The 23,079-nt window shown below is 49.0% G+C and overlaps 1 protein-coding gene across 1 annotated transcript; it reads right to left on the bottom strand.

Moving 5' to 3' along the window:
• Nucleotides 1-836: 836 nt before the first annotated feature.
• Nucleotides 837-17,397, bottom strand: GNAT2 (G protein subunit alpha transducin 2). Its single transcript, XM_006034361.3, has 9 exons — nucleotides 17,280-17,397; nucleotides 12,955-12,997; nucleotides 11,478-11,619; nucleotides 10,292-10,449; nucleotides 8,849-8,977; nucleotides 8,235-8,364; nucleotides 4,850-5,003; nucleotides 4,108-4,308; nucleotides 837-2,091 (listed from the first exon to the last, which is right to left on the bottom strand). Exons 1-8 carry the CDS (start codon nucleotides 17,395-17,397, stop codon nucleotides 4,118-4,120), a joined length of 1,065 nt encoding a protein of 354 aa, XP_006034423.1. The 3' UTR covers nucleotides 837-2,091; nucleotides 4,108-4,117.
• Between the last annotated feature and the right edge of the window lie 5,682 nt (nucleotides 17,398-23,079).

Raw genomic sequence — 23,079 nt, 5'->3', positions numbered from 1 at the left:
TTGTAATTTAGTCTCTTACTCATTCACAGCCAGACATATAGTCTGAAATTGGGCAGAGGCCAAGGCAGGGTGCCATCTTTTAAAAACCAACTGAATGAGTGAGTCCAGTTCATAGCCAGTGTCATTTCATCAGTTGAAAGCAATAAGAAAAGAAAGAACACACTACAAGTCCATTAAAGTAAGTAGAGACAAGCCAACTTGCAGAATGTCTATCATGGTAGTGGTACTATACTTTCAGACAACATTTTAAACTCCTTGAGAGAGATCCTTGGTAGGAAAACACCATATTCTTTGCTAGGGATAACACACTGGTAATGTGCAACACCATTTGTTAGCTCTGGACAGCTCCTTCACCAGTAACTGTCAGCTATTGAAGTGTGAAACGCTCGCCTTTTAACCAGATCGTCTAGGCTCTACTGCAGATTCACAGTGATACTTGGAGTTGCTTAGTTAGTTTCTGAAACACAAATGTGCACTCATCCCTTCAGTAACACTGCATGCCCAAATTGTGCTACTTGATGCTACAAGGGTCTCAACGCTTATTTTTTCTCATTAGTTTGGGTGGGACTGAAGGGTGTTTGGCACCTACCAGCATCATGCTATTAAAAGTTAACTGCTTCATAGAATCAAGAGGGCAAGGTGACTGTGGCACGCATACTATCATCCAGGTCTGCAGCAATTAGGTCTGCAGTTTGAGCACACTGTATGCGTTGGGTGTGTTCTATAGCCACCCTGCCCGTGAACCAGCCTGACTTCAGTGAAGATCTGTATGTGCAGCTGCAATGGAAATAAGTGCAAAATGTAGAACATAAATAAAAATAGCGCAGAAGAGGAAGCTTGCCCTTAGGTTTTGGGAGTCAAGAATGACACAGGAAGGAAACGCTTTAAGAAATGAAGTGTTAAAGCAGAACAAATAAGCCATTCATTTCATGCACATTTCTTTTTATTTTGGCTTTGCTACAGTTTCTAAGTGAAGCTCCGTACATGACTTCTGCAATGTACATTGAGACGATACAAGGCTTTGTCTACAGTGATAGCATAGACTTATTTACATACGATAAAGAGCAGACCACTTTAAATAGCAGAATGAGAATCGTTTCAAGTACTGTAACTATTTTTTTGTCTCCGGCCTCCAGCCTGTTCCTTCTGATTTCTCGCTGTGAAATGTTTCCTTAAATCCTAATAAATCCAATACTATTTCTTAAAAGTTCTTCTGATCTTCTAGGCTAGAGATCAGTGAGGCATCATGAGCAACAGTCTCTGAAGCAAAGAGCAGATGTAGCAGTGAGAGGATAAGTATTGCTAGGCTATATGGGCAAGCCTGTTTGAGTTTGGAAGGGTTGGGAGTGAAATGGGTCAAGGTTCCAGGCTATTTGTACATAGAGAAAGTTGGATAGTAGAAGCAGTCAATCAGCTCCTTAAGGCTGTGGGGATAAATTCCACCAGGTTCAGGGATCTGCACATTAACTTTCTCCAGTGGAAGGTTTGAACATTTCAAATGACTATTGGGACTTATTTACAACTGGTAAACTTGTTGCTCTTTAACGCATAAGGAAAGACGTTAATTATCTTGAACGTAAATGGATTCCGATCTCCACATTCAGGAATTACTTTTAGGTCAGATCACTCACAAATTTTTTTTAATGGCTTCCCCCATCTTATAGGTGAGGGATTTCTCTGGGATTCCACCAAAGGATCAGTTTCACTTTTTTCTCATGTTAGGTCTGCAGTGCCTTTTTAGATGCAGCTGTGTAGACATGTGATGTTCTGGTATCTCTTCCCCATTTGATGTGCCAAAAACTGCTGTCGAGTATCAGATCACACTGGATTGCTGTGGGCTGTTATCTTTAAAGTGTGCAAACTGAAGAGAGAGTATTTAAAAATAATAATAAAGGAGGAAATTACCATGGCAGACAGCTGGGTGGTAGGAAGTTTAGCTGTGCCTTTCCTCGCAGGACTTGTTCTTTGAAGTGTGTGCGCTTCGCTTGCTGGGTAGGTCTTAGAAAAATTTTGCCCTAAGTAGCTTTTGCTCACTCCTCTGGCTCTGCTCAGCAGAACAATGATGCTATATAGAAGTCATTTTCTTTGCTGCTGGAAGGTGAAGCGGAAAGGGAAAATGGTGTTAAATCCTTCAACGTTACAAGGGCTTGAATGTTTTTAGATAGGTCACGTACAAATGCAGAGGATCAGTACTGGAGAATCTCACCAGGCAGCAGCAAACTATGTGATGCAGCGGCGGTGGGAAACATTTGAACTAGCCTTCTCCATCTAATCCAGGGCTGGGCAAAGTCCGTCCCGTGGGCTGGATCGGGCCCATGGTGGACTCCATTTCCCAGCAGCTCCTGCCCCTGTCACTGTGGCCGGTTTCCATGGAGACCCCAGGAGTGGCACATCAATGAGAGCGAGGGGCCAGGGTTTCCATGGAGACTGGCCATAGCAGTGCTGGCAGTGTGCATGGCAGGGCAGGGAGCTGCTCCTGGGCTGGGATCCTGCAGCGGTGACAGTGGTATGGAGCTGGGACAGAGCTGCCATCTGCTGCCCACGTACCCTAGGCAGAAGCATGAAGGGATCACAGCTCTGCCCTGGCTCCAGACCATGCTGGCACTGCTGCAAGATCCCCAGAGCAGCTCCATGCCCTGCCAGGGCCTGGTCTCCATGGAAACCCTGGCCCCATGCTGTCAGGGTCCCACAGCTCCTGGAGGTCTCCATGGAAACTGGCCGCAATGACACGGACAGGGACTGCTGGGAAATGGAGTCTGGCCACTGGCCGGATCTGTTGTTTTGCCGCACCCCCCCGGTCTAATCAGACTTGCATAGAATTACCTTTTTCTAGTGTTTGCAACCTTAATATGGTGATAGACCTGATCTCGAGTTGCTGCCTTAATGCAATATCTTTCTTCATGCTCAGAGCAGGTTTTCCCCTTGCTCAGAAATGGCTGTTTGTAATGGGAAAACTTTTGCTGGCAGCAGACAATGCAGAGGTTAAAACAGTGGCTTTGCCCCTCAACTGCATTTGACTGCAAGCTGCTTCGTGCTGGCAGAGAAGCTGGCTGCCTGCCTCTTTTTCCCTGCTTTCCTGTTCCCATTCGTGGAGAATGAAATCTCCAGCGTTGCTCACTTCGGGAGCTGTGCTATTGGAAGATGCTGGCTGCAAGTGATTTTTGAAGGTGGGGGTGGGAAGAGACTAATGGTGCTGCGTTTTGCACCGGGAGCTGGCAGATGCACATATATCATAGCATTTATTTTGTCATTAGCTCATTACTGTGGTTCATCAACCAACTCATATTGGCTAGTAGAAAGGCCAGGTAAAGCAGAACACTGCAGAGACCACTTGTTCCCTATCCACACTGGCAACCTATCTGTGTTAGCTGCTGTTCATATGCTATCACTAGCCAGGATTGTGGATCGCTTTTCCTGGCCGGTGATATTTATGGAGCACGTTCTAAGATTGTTGCCAATTCTAAAAGCAGTGAATTGCTTTTACAGTGAATTGTTCATGCAGCAAAATTTATTGTGTTATGGCAGCATGACACCATATTATAATACAGTTTAATCTTGTTTGCAGTGCACAGAGCTGGGTGTCTGTTGTAATTGGGTATGCCAGCACAGGCTTTGTAGTACAGCAACCGGCTTTGTAATGCAGTGCCTCAAAATACTGAACTTTTCTGCTTTCTAAATGGATCCTATGGTTCCTGATAGTATAAAGGTTTTAGCCGCCCCCCTCCCCCCCCCAAATCTCTAAGGGGTCTGAATGGGAAATTTTTAAATAGTGCCAACAAAGTTTTAAACAGCTTGTGCCATGTTTCCTGAATCGGGTATCTGGAACTCATAACCCTTCCCATATAGTTGAGCAGAGCAAGGCACTGACAAGATGGGAGGGCTGCTTTGGTAAGAAAAAGGGATAGCCAGTGGTTTAATGGCGATATTGCTCTTATTGCCCGAGGAAATGGCAGAGCTTTTCAAAGAGCCAAGTTTTGGGGAGAGATCTGAAGAGTTGTCACCCTCGCAGCACAAATCCCTTTTGGTGATAAGGTGTCTAATCTTGTAACTTGCCAATGGCTTTTTTTTTTTTTTTTTAAAAGGTCTGTTTGAAACAATAGTACCTACCAAAGCTGATTTAGAAGAGACCGCAATCTTTGAGATTTTCCTTGATAATGACATCCGTGACTGCGTCAAACACAAATTTGACGTTCTGCGTGTCTGTGGCACAGGTCATATGGCTGTAGACTTCCTTCACATCTCTTCGCATGTTCAAATCAAGAAACTGAATCTTGATGTAATTTCCTGCATCATCATATGTGTTGGGACCTGTTTTTGGAGAGGAAGTATCTACTGGTATGTGCCACTGATTAGGAAAGTTGCACTGTTTAGAAACTCATAGCCCTATGTAGTTATGCAAGTGCTCTTACCCAGCTGAGGAAATGTAATCGTTTGCCATTTGTTGCTTAGCTCCTGTTTTAAGAAAACTAAACACTCTTTGAAGAGGGCTGGAATGAAAGCTGTGGCTACCGAAATGCATTCTCTACACAGAGGTAGCTAAGAGCCAGCAGAAGCTGCATTTCGGTAGTGTTTCATCTTTGGCACCAGTCTTCCCAAACAGCCTCCAAGTCATCATGTTTAACAGGAATTTTATGCTTTTCCCACTTGCAAGCCCAGTGAAATTTTGAGCCACAAGGCCAGTTGAACCCAAGAAAATACTGGGAGTCGTGGCTCCCTTGAGTCTTCCTACCAGTTATCAATGATTCTTTCTACCACTAGCTTAGCGTTTTAGATGACACTTAGGCACAGACCTTTTTCTCTGCAAATTACCATGGCTATGAAGAGGGGACACAAAATTATTAGAACTCACCATCATAGTCTGGAAAGCAGATGCTGAGATGTACTTTCTTGATCTTTTCCTCAAAGAGGTCCTTCTTGTTAAGGAACAAAATAATAGAAGTGGTAGCGAAGAACTTGTGGTTGCAAATACTGTTGAACAGATGTAGGGATTCATGCATGCGGTTCTGAAGACAGACAAAAAGTTCATTTTACTCTTTGGTGACACATCTGCTTTTAAAGCCCCTGTTCGTTCTGGCTTTGAATAACCTTTCCTACTTTTTATCTAGTTAAAGCACATGAAAGTATTTCCTCTCTGTAAAGCATCAAGCATGTTGATCTCTGTAGGTTCAAATGACCACATCTCTGGCTTCGTCCTAAAACAGATGGATGCTAGACAAAAGCCGTTTCCTGAGCTACCAACTATACTTGCAGTCTCCACATTGTTTTGCAGTTGTAGATGAGAAGATGGTGCTTTAACACATCTGTTTATAAAGCTGAAGCCTTTGCTAGTCCTAAAAGCAGTTGTCTATCTGCTGTTTCTTAGTAGCCGAGTTAGTAAGTCTAAGTAATCTGCTAGGGGGGGCTTCCACTGACTGAATGTAAAAAAAATCCCTAATAGCCTAGGTTCTGTAAGCTTTGTGGCACAAGTGCAACTGGTCTCTAATATTAGATGATGCTGGAGCATGAAGAGGAGCCAGGACATTAAACTAATGAGACTGTATCTTAAGCAGGGACTCTGTGTTCTGGGGTCTGGCTTATGATGCTTCAAATGAAGCTCCTTGGGGAATGGCTCCCAAGCTGTATTTCCCAAGGCTGTGGTGGGTAGTGTATGGATTGCACCCCTCCCTTCTCATTTAAGAGAAGAGAGTACATGATGGTCTGTGAAAATGACCTTCACATTCCTCCTAAGCTGTTTTTTTTTTTTCCTGAGGTGATTAGTACTGCTGGGAAACCTCCCAAGTTAATTCTTCTATGAGAGGCAGAGAAGCAAGTGCCCTTTTGGAGGATGGTAATATCTGCAATACAGGAGGGTTGCTGTATTAGCTGTCCTAATACAGCCTGTACAAGCTGTATTAGCTGCTAATTAGCTGTCCTGGAAAGCAGTGCTGACTGCGGGCAGGGGAGAAACAGAGACAGCCTTTTACCAGTTTCTGCCTGGTCACTGTCAGCTTTCTCTGCTCTTCACCCTCCTTTCTGCTTTTTTCAGAGAGAGGCTGAGAGCATCTGTGGAGGCTGAGTCCTGCCTGATTACCAGCATCAAAAATATTCCCCGCCGGCTGCGCTCGTGTAGCTTTGCTCTGATGTTATTTGTACACAAAAAGGATGTTCTAGGGAGATTCTTATTCAACAAACCTGGGGGCTGAGCTGGGGATAAGTCTCTCTCACTCCTGCCCTCAGATTGGAACTGAATAATGGCATATTTACTCACATGCCACACACCTTCCCCCCCCCCAAATTCGTCATCTCAAATTGAAGGGTGTGTTTTAAGTGCAGAAGTTGATTTCTGCACCAGTGTGGATGTATGGGGACACTGGAATGGCTGTTGAGGGCTGGCTCTGTGCTGGGCTCCAGCTACATGTATAGAGGGGGCAGAGTCATCTCTTCATCACTCACTCTTGCCTTGCAAGCTCTGCAGCTCAAGCTTTAACTCCATCAAGGCCACTGCTAAATTGGCAGCAGCTTTCCTACATTTTCAAAACAAGGTCTTCAGCTAATTGGGGGGTCATGTGGTATGTGAAGAAATAAGGTAGACACTGCAAGAATGAGTCTATACGCAGAGGTCAGTGGTCAGTCTTAGTTTGACTTCACCTTCACAAAGGCTAGAGTTAGCTGACAATATTGGGATGTAATCTCTGGGATTCTGGTAGTTGGATGGATAAAACCAATTAGATTATCTAGCCTACTCCATGCCAGAGCAGAGGGAATGGCAAGTATCTGGTGGAGGTGAGTGCATGAGACTTTACAGGGCACCTGCGACCAGCTCACAATGACTAGACCATTGAGGCACTGGTGAAAGACAGAGTAATAGCTCTAACTTATGATGTGCACCCTTTACTTTCAATGATTTTATACACCAAAAACCTAGAATATGTTCCTCTCCCATGCCCCAGACACTATAAGCTCCATGCTGGCTCACAAAAGACCCCCACTCTGTCCTTTTTATGGGGAAATTCCTATTACATCTTCACAGTGTAATGGAGCTGATGAGCCTTTCCCTGGGCCTTCTACCATTGAAAGCATTGCATAAGGATGCCTTCAGCTGGGATCCAAGGTAAATGAAAGGATTTGGACTGGTCCCTGCTCTGTGCACCCCCACATTGCTGCAAAGCATGGATACATAGTGGATGGATTTGCAATGACTTTGTCCATCAATTAGCTTCAGGTACAATCTGCAAAATGGTGACAAGTTCTTCATTTGAAGTTGTAAACTGCAAGTGATTCTTGTAGCTAATGAAAGCATGTGTTCACCTGCTGTTTCCTGCCTGGCTAATTCCAGGTGCTTTCTTTCCCAATGACTTGCCTGTTCCCTTCATCACCTGCAGGTGCATAGCCACACGCATGTTTTAATTGCTATTTGTAAGCTTCAGCCCCTTTCAGCTGTGTGACTGACATTTAACTAGCAGCCATGATCTTGGGTGATGTCCTTGTCCTATGCAAGTCCATGGGAACAGGATTTCACCCTAGGGATTGTGGTAATTCTTGGCTGTACTGTAAACTGACTGCTATGGTCCTTTTTCTAGCTCCTGCACAGGTTCATAGATTAATAGTGATCCGGTCTGACCTTCCTAGGAGGCCAAAGATAGGATAAGAATTGAGCTCTTGTAACTCTCAGTTGCAATGTTTAACCACAAGCCTATCTCCCTTGTCCTGTTTCTTTTTGCTGTCACCTTTGAGGGCAGGCAAGCAGCCTTCAAATCTTTTTAAGGGCTACACATGTAAGATTAGGCTTGACTAGCCGCTGGATGTCACCCTGCTACACAAATTAGTTTCAGCTGCCAGCTCTGCTGGGTGGAAGGCAGGCATTTATTTACAGACTGATGTCAGACGAGAGCTACATTGCTCCCCAGACTTGCGTCAGCACAGAACAATGAGCCATGAGCTTTGCATAAACCACAAGCTGGCATTCAAGTTTCTTAAACTTCCTTTTCATTGTGCTGGTGCCTCCCTGCATCCTCAGGGATCCAGCTACCCAGGACAAGATTTGGCACCCAGCCCTCTCCACACTGCTTCCTCTTTTGGAGTGATGCTGCTGTTCTCATTAAGCCAGTCATGTTCAGACTGAGCTCAGCTGTAACAGGACTTTGTTCCATTTTTCAGAGGCATCCAGGAAGGGAAGCAGCCTCAGAGACGCACTCTGGTGGAGAGGAGCTGTTGGTATTACGCTGTAGGTAGATAGCAACTAAGAGCGAACATACCACTTCATCATCCTCCACCAGCACCATGTCATAGGCGCTGAGAGCTCCGCAGAAGATGATGCAGGTCACACCTTCAAAGCAGTGGATCCACTTTTTGCGCTCTGACCTCTGTCCTCCCACATCAAACATCCTGTAGAGGGAATAGTACCACTGCTTTTACATGGCATCTATCCTAGCACACCTAATGCACATGGTGGTTGTAAGGGGGGGTTGGCCCTTAAAGGCTGAGAGGACAGCTGCAGGTACTCAGCAACTAATAGTCTGCCTGGCTGGGAGACTGGGAGCCAGCTGGGACCAATAGCTGCTAATGAGGTAGCAGCCTGAAGGGGGTTTAAAAAGTCCCGGAGACAAAGACAGGCTGTGGCAAAGCATGGAGCTAGAATGATTTCCCTTGCTTTGCCTGGAGGAAGACAGCAGGTTCTGACTGGTTTGGTTTTCCCTGGTTTGGGCTGACTTGTTCATTATGGCTGTGAAGCGTCTCAGAAAAAAGAAAACTGAGTGGAAGGCCTGCACACGGAGCTGAATGGCTGAGCTAAGGAAGCTGGGTGAATGAGCCCCTAGGGCTGCGGCTGCTGATCAGGAGAAAAATGAGAGGGCTTTGCACTTATCCTCACCTGAAGTTTAGATCTTTGACGGAGAACTTGGTCTCTATGATGCCGGTGGTCTTCACTCGGGACCGTAACACGTCCTGTTCGGTGGGGAGGTAGCCAGGAGCTGTAATCCTTTCCATCTGGCTCAGGTAGCTAAAGGAGAAAGCGGGAGCATTTTAGCAATTGTAAAGGATGCAGAATACTACCACAGGATGCAGGAGGAGAATGGAGAAGGTGTTATCAGGCCGATAGCAATCTTATGAGAGAGCACCTGGAAACGTTATCTCTATACACTGCGACTCTGCCAGCCTGTGGCAAAGGACATGTCCTTCTAGCATAGCAGGAGAGCAGGGAGGTCCCCTTCATCAGCTTCTGGCTTAAGCAGGGACAAAGCATGCATATGGGCTTGCTGTGCATTGCTATATGGCCAGGGCTCTGTGCTATGTAGATACAAAACAAAAGGTCAGTCCCTGCTCCAAAAAGCTTACAGTTTCCAAAAAGGGCAGGTGAGAAGAGCCCAATGTGCTGGTGGATGCTGCCAGCAGAATAGGATAGAGCAGTTTAATTCGTGTCATTGCCTAGAGAGCCTGAAGTGCCAGCACCCCCAGTTGCTCCTCCGCTGTAGTTTTTTTTGGAGCAGGGACTATATCTGCTGTGGCCTGCTAGAGAGCTGGCTAGCAGGATGTGGTTTGTTAAACCAGAGGGAGTCTTTTGCAGTGTCATCTAAAGTAACTTGGCTGTCTTCAGCAGGTTCACACTGGTGTGGGTGGAAGCAAGGCTTGGCCCCATGTGAGTTACACAACTCGGAGGCTATTCAGTAGAGAACCTAAAATACCATGTAGGACTCGCACACTGTACGATAGTACATGAGACAGTTTCTCCTCAGCCCCCAAACTACCTTCACATGTAGTATCAGTCTCCTGTCTCTATTCTGGGCCGCGTGAACTCCGCATCGCCCAATCAGTAGGACTGAAATTGGGTGTTGCTTCAGCAGCCTTTGCAATGGTCGGATAGGTGGTGATGTTTTGCGGCTACTAATACAGCCAAGGTAGTGATGGGGGATATCAGCACTGCAGAAGCAGCCCATGAGAGCTCTGTGTGTGTGTTGGCATGCATCCTAATGCTTCAAACCATTTTGGTCCTTCCTGTTGGATGCCCCAAGTCCCTTGACAGGCCATGCCAGTGTTAAAATTAAAACTTGCACTGGCTTCAAAGGGAACCAGCTCTGAAATGTCCTTTCTGCAGGGTTTCTCCTCACCCTGGCTTTCCCCTTAGTGGCTGGAGCAAAGCTGAGACTCCTCCGTCTGGTGGTGGAGTCCACCTCATTGAGGCATCAGTCATTTCGGTGCTGGTGACTGGACAGATTCAAGTAATTAAGCACCAAACCTGTAGAGATCCCCCTGCCCAAAGGCTCTTGCCATCTGGAAGTTGCATTGCTTAATTACAGGGTTATAGGGACTGACTTACTATGAAGCAGAATCATTGAGCTGGTACTCAGAGGCTCTCTCGACACAGGCCTGCACTCCCGCATCGTTCCACAGCCTCTTTATACAGTCCACCAGCTCCTGGGGCATGGTCCCCTCCTCAATGGAGTCTGCCAAGTTGAACAGCAGGCGCCCATCGTCCTGCAAGACACAAAGCCTTTGAGAAGGCTAGGTTGGAGACTCTCATGGTCTGGTGTGGGCCTGCCTGAGCTCAGCCTGGGCACATGTGTGTCCTCACATCCACACAGGACTTTGTTCTTGTTTGAGAACTAAATCCCCCATCCACTTGTTGGATTTTTATTCTTTTAAGGATCAGCTTTCCCAAAGGTCAAGGGGGATGTTCCCTGCATCCATCCTGGCAATGTCTTGGGAATGGAGAACAAAAGCTGCCCCTAGAAATGCTTCCCTTAACCAGTAGATGGCATCGCTCGATAGGAGTTTGATGTGGGAGGCAGCAGAAACCTAATGCCTTGTTCCTTGGGGCCACTGCAGACATTGAAAGGAGCCCAGACTTTGTGTCTGGGGTATCCTTCCTCATAGCTCCTGTCTTTGTGTGCTGGAAAGGAGCTGCCTTCCCCTGCAGGTCTTCATCCTGCCACCATTCCTGGAAGGGGAAACAGAAGCCTGTCGCTTGTCCATAAAGGGACAGTGACCTCTATTAAAATATATATCTGCCTTTGTAAGAAGCAGCTGGGAACACTTGGTTCCTAGCATGAACACAGATTAGTTGGAGTGATTGAGAGCCGGGCAGTGGGCCGGAGGGGAGGAGAAGTCCAAAGCAGGAACAGCGTCTAATGTGGCAGGTCAATCCTGCAGCATTGCTCATCGCTTCTGCCTGCCTGTTAGGGTGGCCATCATAGAGGACATTCTGGTTTTCTGCTACTCTGTGCTCTATCAATATGAAACCCGATGCCTTTATGGTCCGCTGTTTTTCTCTTCTCCTCTGTCCTCTATTGATATGAAACTGGATGCCTTTATGGCCTTTATAAAGGCATCCAGTTTCATATCGATAGAGGACAGAGGACAACCAGACTGTCCTCTATGATGGCCACCCTACTGCCTGTGGAAATGCATTTGCATGTGCACATGAGAACCACTACACCCTCCCTCTCCCCCTGCCCTGCTGGGGTAGACAAGAGCCCTGGTGACTGTGAGGGCAGGGTACTGACCGCTCGCCCACTTTCACTGTAATCTATCCCCAGGGTGGTCATAGCCCGGATGATGGCCAGGATGGACTGCAGTATGTTGCCGTAGATGACTGCCTTGAACTCCATGCACTCCTCTGGCGAGTAACCGTCCTGATGGATAATCCTGTAGGGGATGCACAAAGAGACCCTTACTGAGAAACACAGCCTGGGTGTCCCTGGCAATTCTCTTTCTGCAGCACCGAATGGCATCTTCTGCTCCGGCCTGGGTGCCTCCATTCAGGGACCAAACTCTGACAAAGGCTTGATTTGGCCCCTGCCTTGCCCATCCTTGAGGGAGAAAAATAATCAGTGCTAGCATGAATGACTCCCCAGCAGGGCTGGTGCAGGCGCCCTGGCTAGGGACAGGGAATGGGGTGGGGGCAGAGCTATGGACCCGTGCAGCTGCACAGTGCTCAGCCTAGCAGGCTGGTGTAGCAATGTACATCACCCGCACAGGGGAGTGAGGAGCCTCTTTATCCCCTAGTGCCCGCACATGGCCAAACCCACATCTACATCCACTGTGACATGGGAAAATTGGTGCCCCCCAGCCAGGGCTAAATGCAACAAGAAACTTCTGTTTCTGGTCATTATTTAACCAGCCAGCGGTGGCAGCTTCCGCTGGGGGAAAGCATGGCCCAGGCTAACTCTGTGGCTCCTAGACTGACCAGCTGCGACTCTTATTCAGTCAAGAGTCTCGTGGTTGGCTCTTGCTCAGTCTGCAGCCGCTACAGCCCCCAGGCCTCTCACGACTGCACTGCAGCCCAGCTGGTTCCACCCTGCTCGGTACTGGTGTATCGGATTTCTCCTGTCTAAACGCAGCGTGCTGTGCACTCTGTACTGAATTTTGCCTTGGTTTCCAGCTGCTTCTCCAGATTGCCAAGACTGTTTGTTCTGATCCTCTTCTCTAAAATACTTGCTGCCCCATGCAGCTGGTATCACCCACAAGCCGGAGAAGTGCTCTCCCTGCTCCATCCTCCTCAGGATTTGACACCTGCTGGTTGGTGCCTGGCTAAGGATCAGCCTGCCGCTGCAAACACCTACTGTTCCCAGCGCCTGGTGTGCTGTGCATTAGCCAAGGGAAGTTGTTGAGACACTAGATCACCACTCCATTTAACCCAACGTCCGTGCCCTCAGTGGCATCTATAGCTGATGCCTTGGGATCTCCCACATACATCCGTTGTTTGTTCTTAGCCTACAGCATGAAGAGACATCCCATAGCTGCTGACCCAGGAAGCAGAAGAAGTGCTGTCCTTTTGATCCAAGACCATGGAGCTACAGATGTTACATCTATTTACATCTTTAATCCATTTTATTCTGCTCATCTCAATGCTGTCCTGCACCCAGCCTGGCCTACCCGCTGTTAGCAAGTTAAATAAGCAGTCCTTATGCCCAGATCAGACTTCTGGAAGGAAATAGACCTGATATTTGTTCTGAGATCCAGGCCAGAGATCGCACTTACTTCATCTGCTTGACAATTGTGCTCTTGCCTGACTCCCCAGCACCTAGAAAAAATGGGAGGAAATACTTTAGTGCCAACAAACAGTGACAGACTCCAGTCCCAAAGAGGGAGACCGCAGCTCTTCCCCACAATGATACTGTGGTGATGGTACGGTCTGAGGGCCAGCCAAAAGGAGCCAGCATTCAGGACTTACACTGCTCTCCTTGTCCCCAAAGTGCTTTCCTTGGGAATTGGCTCCCAGGTAGTGCAGCACTGCTGGATTTCTCTGAAACCCGGTGGGTCTGTTTAGCGGCATATTATTCCTGGATTGAGTGAATTGAGATCTAGTCACTGGGCTCCCAGGAGGCCACTAAACAGATCAAAGTCTCAAACCCATGGAAAGACCAGCTATTTCTCCTGTTTTACCTAGTGGTCCGGAGGCCTGCTCTGCTGAAGGAGCTCATCTCTTCCACCTTTGTGTTGGGGCTGGTATGCTGCATCCCTGAGCAGTGTCTTTGTGGGGGAGGCATGCTGTTCTGTCTGAGCTGGAGCTGAGTGGGAAGGCTAGCCCTGACCCTTGGTGGGTGCGTCTACAAGAGACACTAAATGTGCAATAGACTAATTCTGCGTATTAATGCAGCAGGCAAAAACCATGCTAATGTGCTAATCGGCAGTAGAATTAGTCTACTGCGCATTAGTGTCACCAAAAGAGCATGTGCCAGCGCTACTGCAAAGGACTGCTAATTACAGTGCATTAAGTTAGTACCTGTTATTACAGGTATAAAACTAAATGCACCCTAATTATGGCAGACAAGGTTCCTTGGGTGAATTTGATATCTTTTATTAGACCAACCCAAATAGTTGGAGAATAGTTATTAAGCAAGCTTTCAGGTTCAAAAACCCAAGCTTGCTTAATAACTATTCTCCAACTATTTGGGTTGGTCTAATAAAAGATATCAAATTCACCCAAGGAACCTTGTCTGCCTGTGTCCTTAGACCAACACAGCTACAACCTACACCCCTAATTAGGGTGCATTAACAAACATGTAGACGTGCCCTATTTCTTTCACTCTCACCTTCTCTTTATTCCTCACAGGATTGCCATTGGGCCTGCCCACATCACTGCCCCAAGAAGTGTGGAGCTGCCTGCCTCCAAAACCATCCATGCCACCTAGAGGCTAAATCACTGATGGGGGAATGGGAATAATCAAGAGATGACTGAACTGCAGGGATTAAGGACCACTCTGCTGTTTGTACTGCTTTCAGCTTAACACATGAGTGCCTGGTTCTGGAAGCTGCACTGCAAGACCTGTCTGTGCTTTGGGGATCCCCTCTGCACCCCAGCATGGCAGAGGGCCTGTGGGAGACAGAGCCACAGAGCACCGTGTTCCCGAGAGCTGGAGGGGCTGAACTCCCTCTGGAGCTGGGATTCCCTGCATGGCTGTGTGTCCTCTCCCCTTGGACATGACTAGCCTGTGCCAGGGCTTAACATTTCTTAGCCTTCCCCGATTCCTGTTTTCTCTCCTCCTGCCCTTCAGGTCTCTGTGACAAGCCTTGGAGATTGCCTCGTCTCATTGCTTTAAGCTGCTTATTCCCAAGCAGGAAGCTGCTTAGAATTAAGGGCCTAATCGTGCTGAGCCCCACATCCCTGCCATCAGCTGGATAAACTTTGCAGTGTTGCTTAGCCAGGCATGCGCTGCCTGCCCCTACAGTGGGGCTGGCAGGCAGCGCCGCCATGATCTGTAGCTGCCAGAGAAGCCTTTATCTCTTTTAGGAGTGATGCTGGGTGAGTGAGGCAGTGACATACACTCCCTGTGGCAGAGCCATTGCCTGACCTGAATTGAAGGCCAAGCCTTGAGTGCACTTGGGTCTGTCTGCTTGAGCCAGAGGCACCCTTTTCTGTACTGGCTGTGGGATGAGAAGAGCATGGGTGGCTTGTTGCTCCCAGGCCTGGGAGGGGTGGGCAGCTGGCAAAGACCTATGGCCTCCCATTTCCTGCTCATGTGGGCTTTCTCCCGTGACCAACCGAGAGGCATAACTAATCATTTCAGCGCCCTAAGCAGAGATGCACCCACCACACCTTGCAGTGCCCAGGCCAAAAGGGCTTGAATGCGTCTCTGTGAAATGCCACTAGAACGGTGGTCCAAGAGCGGGCACCAAAGACACCAGCTACCATCACTGCTCCAGCCTGGAGCCACCTTTCTGGAGCCCTCTCTAAAACTGCACCTGGGGCTGGTGCCCGGCTCACCTCCCTCTAGTTATGTTATTGAACCAGCCAGTTGGTGGTTGGAGCAGGGGCACCTTCTTGGAGATCTCTGTTTCTTTGGGACTAGCGTTGGCCTGGCAGAGGCTTGGAAACCTCTCGTAGCACAAGGGAGAAGGCAGGGGACAGTGAAGGAGATGCAGAAGCCCCCTAAGCTACAGAGCAGGAGTGAACAAGAGTTAGCTACAGTGCTCAGGTAGCACAGAACGTGCCAGCTCGAAGAAGGGGAAGACCTGCCAGGAGGGGGACATCGATTTTAAAACCAGGAGGAGTCATTGTGGCCCCCTTGTCTGACCAGCGGCACAGCTCAGGGCAGAGCGCCCCACTCAGCCACTTCTGAACGAAGCCTGAATTTGTGTTTGAGCTAGAGCCTATCAGAGGCATCCGATCTCAGCACACAGCCTGTTCTGCCATTGGGCATTAGGCTAACCTAGGAAGACAAAATCAATATGGTCAGAGATAAAGTGCAGCCCTTCCTGTGTTAACGAAGCATTTAATCATGTTGCTAGATTACCCACAATGCCACAAGAAGCTGGAGACAAACATGCTCATCAGTGTGCTGTGCCTTCCTCCACTCCAGCGCTCTCAAAGCCTCTCTCATGAACGCTAATGAGGGCAGGATGGATCCTGGGAACACGCCAGAACAGTCGCCTTGCAGGGACGACTCAAAACACTGCAGAGCCTTTCCTCTGAGTGGAGCAGACAGCGCTGCTGTGCTCCTGTTACCCAAGACTATCTCAGGCATATCCAAGAGCTGTGCAAGGTCAGCCTGAGAGGCTGGGCCTAGTACCCAGCTGTCCCAGCTCCCTGTCCAGAGTTGTGGGGCTCCATCCTAACATGTCATGTCACAACCACCATGTATTTGCTTTCTCGGCCTCTTGTAGGTTCAGATCAAGCGTAGCCTATGCTTACCTAGGAGAAATACCGTGATCACCGCAGTGGCTTCCTATTTGCACCCAGGGAAGACCGCTCTGCTGGCATGGGATAGTACCTGCATTGGTGATGGATAGTTAATCTTGGCTTTATGCCCGCTTTATAGAAATGGGCGACTCCTCCCTAGCTTGCTCCTGGGGCCTTATGGCTAAGGGCAAGCAAAACTCAGGGGCATCTGAACCCCAAGCCTCTGGGCTTGGGCCTGCAAATAGGATGCCCACCAAAGGTTTTGGGAACATCTGAAGCCCCAGATGGGGGTGGAGGATGTTTGCCAGTAGTAGGGCCACTTATGGTTCTGGACTGACTCATGGATTTGGAATGGATTTGGCTAATTGGACTGGGAATACACAAAATTTAAAAATAAATACATTGTTTTTTTGACCAGAAAGATGCCCTTGACACGTAAGGGCCCTCAAGCAGGGGTGAACAAATCCAGCAAAGTGGTCTTAGTCCCGGCAGGAATGGGCTGCTGTTACCAGACCTGCAGGCATCCCTTCTCCAGCCCTTTTAATCCTCACTAATGGGCTGATTTCCACCCCCTCTCCAGAAGATGCTTGTGACCTCCTGTTACATGCCGTAGGCTGAGAAATCTGTGAGCCCTGATAAGCACCTCGCTTAAGAAACCGTCAATCTAATGAGAGCCCATCTGGTGTCATTCGGGACCAGAGCTTCATCTTGGCTTAAAAACACCAAACCATGGTTAAGTTGGGCACGTCTCTGAGCCCAGGAGGAATGAAGCAGCCGGGTTGGACTCCAGCTTCACCCCGCTCTCCCTTTCAGCCCCTCTTTTCTTTTTTTCCATCTGCCCTCCATTCATAAATCCCTTCTCACAAAGCAAACATCCACTTTTCCTACAACGAGCATCTCTGCTTTGTTCTTACATCCCATCTCCCCTGGCCAAGGCTCCCTTCGCTTAAGGGGTTGTGCTCTTCCCATGCACTGCTTGGCCAATCCAGAACCGCAGGCCACATCATCCCGTCCCATTCCTGACCCGGAGGCCCCCTCGCACAGCTCTTCTCTGGTTGCACAGTCACTTGTTATTAAATCCAGGGAGAGCCGTTCCCGTGGGTGCAGTCACTCACCTGCTCACTCAATCCTGGCCTCCCCCAAGGCAGGCTCCACTGTCTCACCAGGAAAGCTCCCACCTTACCTAGCAGGAGCAGCTTGACCGTCTTTGCCTCCCTGTCTGCATCTTCCTGTAGCTTCTTCTCCAGCTCCTTGGACCTCTTGGCCATCTCCTTATCTTCGGCACTTGCTCCACTCCCCATCGTGGTGTCTTCCTCCCCTGGCTCCTCTAGCTGGTCTAACTCCCGCAGTCCTTTTGTCTCTTCCAGGTCTCCGCACAAGGTCACTCAGCCTTTGGTGGGGTGTGGGAGGGGAAGTGAGAAACAGAAAGAAGAAGGAGAAAAAAGGGGGTATCTGCCCAAACTGCTACAGGGCTGCAGAGCTGCTGAGGGCAGCCTGGTTCTGGATGTCCGCAGGGGAAGGCTACTAGCCACAGACTGCTTAGAAATGAGCACGAGAGCCCTTCACCTTGTCCTCCCCCTTCCCCTCTCTTTCGCCTTTCTGCATTAATTCCCCCTGGATAACCCAATATCTTTACTATGGATTGGGGACTTTTTATCTCATCATGTGACCCAGGAAATCCAATTACATGAGCCCAAGATGGCAAAGATTAATGCCTAGAAGAGGGTGCAGATGTGCATGGGGCAGAGCAGGCTGCCCTGTGACGCAGGTTTGGGTTGTTCCCCTTGTCCGGTGCCCAGGAGCACCCATGGCCCCAGGGCAGGGGATTCCTGCTCGAATCCCCAGGCTGGAAACACTGAGCTGTTGGGAAGAGGACAGCTTGAGGATGATGGCAGCCCTGAGCCTCCTGGGCAAACCCAGCCTGCTGCTCCTCCTGACAGAGGGGACTCAGTAACCCACAGCAGTGGGGAGAAAGCCTGAGGAACGCAGAGCCCCCTGGATAACTTGGGTCCCACACTCAGGTGTCTCAGGAGGTCAAGCTCATTGTGTCCCCTGGGGCTCCTTGCAGCCCTACTTTACTCCAACCCACCCCCAAGCTGCTTAGGCACCTTCCTCTTCCCCTTCAAGTCAGGCCCCCCAGTAAATCCTCCAGCCCCTTCTTTCAAGCCAGGGACTCTGTGTGCCCCCATCCTCTCCCCTGCCAAGGGCTCTGGCTGCCCTCCAGCCCCATCAGCCTGGTCCAAAGTTCTCCTCTGCTGGGGACGTGAACCACGCCGGTCTCTACCTGCTGATCTCTGCAGGGCAGAAAGGCTGAGCTGGGTCGGGAGCTGCTGATAACCAGTCAGTCCTCTGTTCCCCGGGCTGGTCCAGGGGTGGCAGAAGGGGTGGGCTCTGCTGACCTGCAGCAAGGAGCTCCGTGCTTCCCACATGTGCCCCTTTGGTTCTGAGATTCAGCAAATCTTGTGCTACTGAGGATGCTCCCAGAAAACCTGGGATCGATCCCACCCCGCGTTTGAAGGACCCCATGTTCCACACAGACGCCGAGCACAGGATCTCACTTCCCCTTGCTTGTGAGGTGCTGAGCGAGGGGAGCAGCCCAGAGCTCCCCTGCCAGCTAACCCCAGCCAGTGCTAACCCCTAGCAGTTGCACTCAGATGGATTAAGACCTTGCACAGGCAACAGTCACAGGGAAGGAGACACTTGGTGTAGGCCAGGGGTTTGGCTGACAGAGACAGCCCTGGGCACCTGGAGAGCTATTGCTCAGCCCAAGGCGAAGGGGGACCTTTTCCTGGAGCACCACGCTGGAGTAGGGCTTGCAGGAGATGCAGACTCCCTTGTTCTGTGGTGGCAGAAGAATCTGTTTTTTTTTCCCAAAAATATTTATTTCTATAAATATAAATAAATCAATATTTATATATGTCTCTGTGTGTGTGTATACACACACACACACACGTACACACAGACACACATAAATATTTATTTATTTATATAACTTTATATAACTTTATTTATATAACTATATATATATAGCTAGATATATATAGATATATAACTCCACTTCCAACACTCTGCCAAGTGGCCTCTGTGGTTCACTTGGCATCTCAAAGCACGCTAAAAACCCATTACACAGTTCACACTGCGTAACCGTGCACCCACACACCCGTTTCCATACCCGTACCCCCACCCACTGCCCTCCTCAAAGGGTCTACTGAAAAAGTCTATGCCAGACTCCTGTCTGCCGTTTCTTTCCCGTCGTCCTCTTCATTCTTCCTGTGGCACGCTAAAAACCCATTACACAGTTCACACTGCGTAACCGTGCACCCACACACCCGTTTCCATACCCGTACCCCCACCCACTGCCCTCCTCAAAGGGTCTACTGAAAAAGTCTATGCCAGACTCCTGTCTGCCGTTTCTTTCCCGTCGTCCTCTTCATTCTTCCTGTGGCACCAGTCCATTTCACTTAGTCCCATTTTAATACTTTTCACTTGGTCCCATTTTAATACCCCTTGACTGGGGGGTCTAAGTGGCAGAAGAATCTGTGATGCAGAAGGAAGCCGGAGGCATGTGCCCGTTAACTCTGGCAGGCCTGCAATGGGATGCGGGCAGGGAGGGAGGCAGCTGAGCGAGTCCAGGTCAGGCTGCAATGCAGTGAGTGCAGGAAGAGGGAAGAGGCAGGCCCAGGTGTGTGGCCTGTCGCACCAAGGGACAACAGAGCGGGTTTCTCATGCGTTCTGCTGCCCCACGGCTCCTTGGACAGGTGTGGGCAGGGAACTTGGATCTCCCTCATTTCCTACTTTGCAGACTGGCTTCACTTTCAGGAGAACGGGTAACCCGAGCGCTTAATCTCTTACACCAGCGCTGCCTAATCAAGCTGGTTTCTGTCCAGCCACTTAAGCTCTTTAGAGCATTAGTTTTGTTAATCAACTGCCCCACTGTGCACAAACTCTGTCCCTCCCTCCTCTCCTAGGCCTGCCTGCCTCCAAGACAGATTAAGAGCTTGTGCTCCAGCTCACAGAAGATGTCTGTTGGGTGGGTCCCCGTGCAACCACCCCCTTTCTCTCCACCCAAGATTTTAACTTCTGCCTTACGTAAGTAACTCTTGCACCAGGCACGGGGCTGTGGTAACAAGGGCGGGTTCAAATTTAGGGGTTTTACGCAAATACTCTATCTTGGCCCGATCCTCTGCCTAGAAACCTTGGGAGATAAACACTGCTCGGTGTTCTGGTGCAAACAGCCTGTCCCACTCACAAGCAGCAGTCAGGGTTTGTTACAGGGGGAAAATGGGACAAGAAAACGATCTTGGGGGAAACCTTAACAGTCAGCAGCCCACCCCAATTGCTTCTTAACAGACTGTCGCAGTCCAGGTGATCAGAGCTCGCTGCTAGCTCCACACAGGGTGAAGTTGGTGGCTAGCTGGGCTAGTGCAGCTGTAGCCCCAGCATTTCCCTTCGCTGCTAGGGGTTTTTGCTCCTTATCACACTGCTGCTTGCCCCTCTCTGCCATGCAGGTCACCACTTCTCTGCTTCCTCATGAGTACTGGGGTCACTGCGCCACTGCTGCCACCAGCACTGGAGACCTTCCTTCTTCACTGTCACAGCTCCCACTGCCATGGGGGGTTATTGGTCCTCATCACCATACCTCGCTGCTACCAAGGGTAGCCTCTCCTATCCCAGTGACCCATGTAACACAACTCAAGTTGATCTTGAGCAGGCTGAAGAACTGTAGCTCTTCTCCACCAGGTACCTTGAAATCCTTTCAAGGGTGCTACAGGGTGCCACGCAGTGTTAACACTGTTAGGCGTGCAAGCATGATTCACAGGATAAATCCAGAGATGTCAAATAGGAATCCATAGTGTTAAAACAGTGTTTTTCAACCTGTGGTCCCTGGACCCCTGGGAGTCCACAGACTTTGTCTGAGGGGTTCGCGAAAGATGACTATGATCCATCAAAAGTATGTGAATACCCACACTTCGAATTCAAAGGGGTCCACACTCCCGTTTAAAATTTTCAAAGGGGTCTGCACCTCAGTTTGAAATTTTTTAGGGCTCTGCAAATGGTCTGAAAAAGGGTTGAAAACCATTGTTATAAGCTTTCTGACCTGCTGAGGGCTTTTTGAGTTCTTTGCAACAGAAGCATTTGCTTTAGTATTTTTCTGTAGACAAAAAAAGGAGTGAAAAGTAAGAGCGGCACTTTCCAGGAGGTGCCCTGAGTTAAAAAAGGTTGAGAACCGGTGGGTTAGTGGGCACAGGCTTCAATCTGACCCCCCATAAGGAATTGTACCCAGAGGTGAATCCAAGAATATCAGCTTTGTAGAAACAAGTGAGTAACAAGTCTCAACCACTACAGGAATTTGTACTCTTTCTTCCCCGTTTTTTTCTTTTTTTGTTGTTGTTGAACTTTTGTGTCTCCGGCCAAATCAGCCGCATCAGTTCCAAATTCTGTCGGCCGAGCAGAGCTCAATGGTTCAAGTCTGTGCGGCGCTACCACCGGCAAGTATCCTTTCTCCCAGACTCTTCAGCCTGGGGCTTCAGATATTCCCAAATCCATAGCAGGCATCTTAGGTGCCGGAGACCTTGGAGTTCAGATGCGTCCTAGTCTCACCTGCTCCTGTCCAAAAGGCCAAAGGAGCAAGTTAGAGGGAAATCCCAGGAGTGATTCCCCATCGCCATAAATTGTGCAGCCTCAAAATTGTGCAGTTGAGTTTAGTGCAGGGGTCAGCCTAGGAGAGCTTCAGTCTGGAGCCTCCTGGGTGGAGTCTCTCTGAAGCCTCTTCTGTTTCTTCTGATATGAAGGTCCCTCCAGCTCAGCAGGCATGGAGAGTACTGACTCCTCAGTGACCTTTGCACAATTTTCTCTTACAACATTAGTATGCATATAAATGTGACAGTTTGGGAAGGGAGGGCCTGTGCACACAGACAATCACCTGGCCCCGTCCATTCAAACATTTTTGCCCTGATACAGTTAAGACACAAATTGTTCCCAACTCTCTGACTGCGTATAGGGCCCAGATAGACACGTAAGCATTACACAAGGGCTGTCACACAGAGACACAGATAACAGCAGCAGGGCTGCATTTAGAATCATAGAAAAAATTAGGGTTGGAAGGGAGCTCAGGAGGTCACATCTAGTCCAAGCCCCTGCTCAAAGCAGGACAAGAATATCAGCTTTGTAGAAACAAGTGAGTAACAAGTCTCAACCACTACAGGAATTTGTACTCTTTCTTCCCCGTTTTTTTCTTTTTTTGTTGTTGTTGAACTTTTGTGTCTCCGGCCAAATCAGCCGCATCAGTTCCAAATTCTGTCGGCCGAGCAGAGCTCAATGGTTCAAGTCTGTGCGGCGCTACCACCGGCAAGTATCCTTTCTCCCAGACTCTTCAGCCTGGGGCTTCAGATATTCCCAAATCCATAGCAGGCATCTTAGGTGCCGGAGACCTTGGAGTTCAGATGCGTCCTAGTCTCACCTGCTCCTGTCCAAAAGGCCAAAGGAGCAAGTTAGAGGGAAATCCCAGGAGTGATTCCCCATCGCCATAAATTGTGCAGCCTCAAAATTGTGCAGTTGAGTTTAGTGCAGGGGTCAGCCTAGGAGAGCTTCAGTCTGGAGCCTCCTGGGTGGAGTCTCTCTGAAGCCTCTTCTGTTTCTTCTGATATGAAGGTCCCTCCAGCTCAGCAGGCATGGAGAGTACTGACTCCTCAGTGACCTTTGCACAATTTTCTCTTACAACATTAGTATGCATATAAATGTGACAGTTTGGGAAGGGAGGGCCTGTGCACACAGACAATCACCTGGCCCCGTCCATTCAAACATTTTTGCCCTGATACAGTTAAGACACAAATTGTTCCCAACTCTCTGACTGCGTATAGGGCCCAGATAGACACGTAAGCATTACACAAGGGCTGTCACACAGAGACACAGATAACAGCAGCAGGGCTGCATTTAGAATCATAGAAAAAATTAGGGTTGGAAGGGAGCTCAGGAGGTCACAT

Source organism: Alligator sinensis, unplaced genomic scaffold (genome assembly GCF_000455745.1).
Source record: "Alligator sinensis unplaced genomic scaffold, ASM45574v1 scaffold872_5, whole genome shotgun sequence".
Classification (NCBI taxonomy): Eukaryota; Metazoa; Chordata; order Crocodylia; family Alligatoridae; genus Alligator; species Alligator sinensis.
This window is presented reverse-complemented; position numbering and strand designations above follow the sequence as displayed.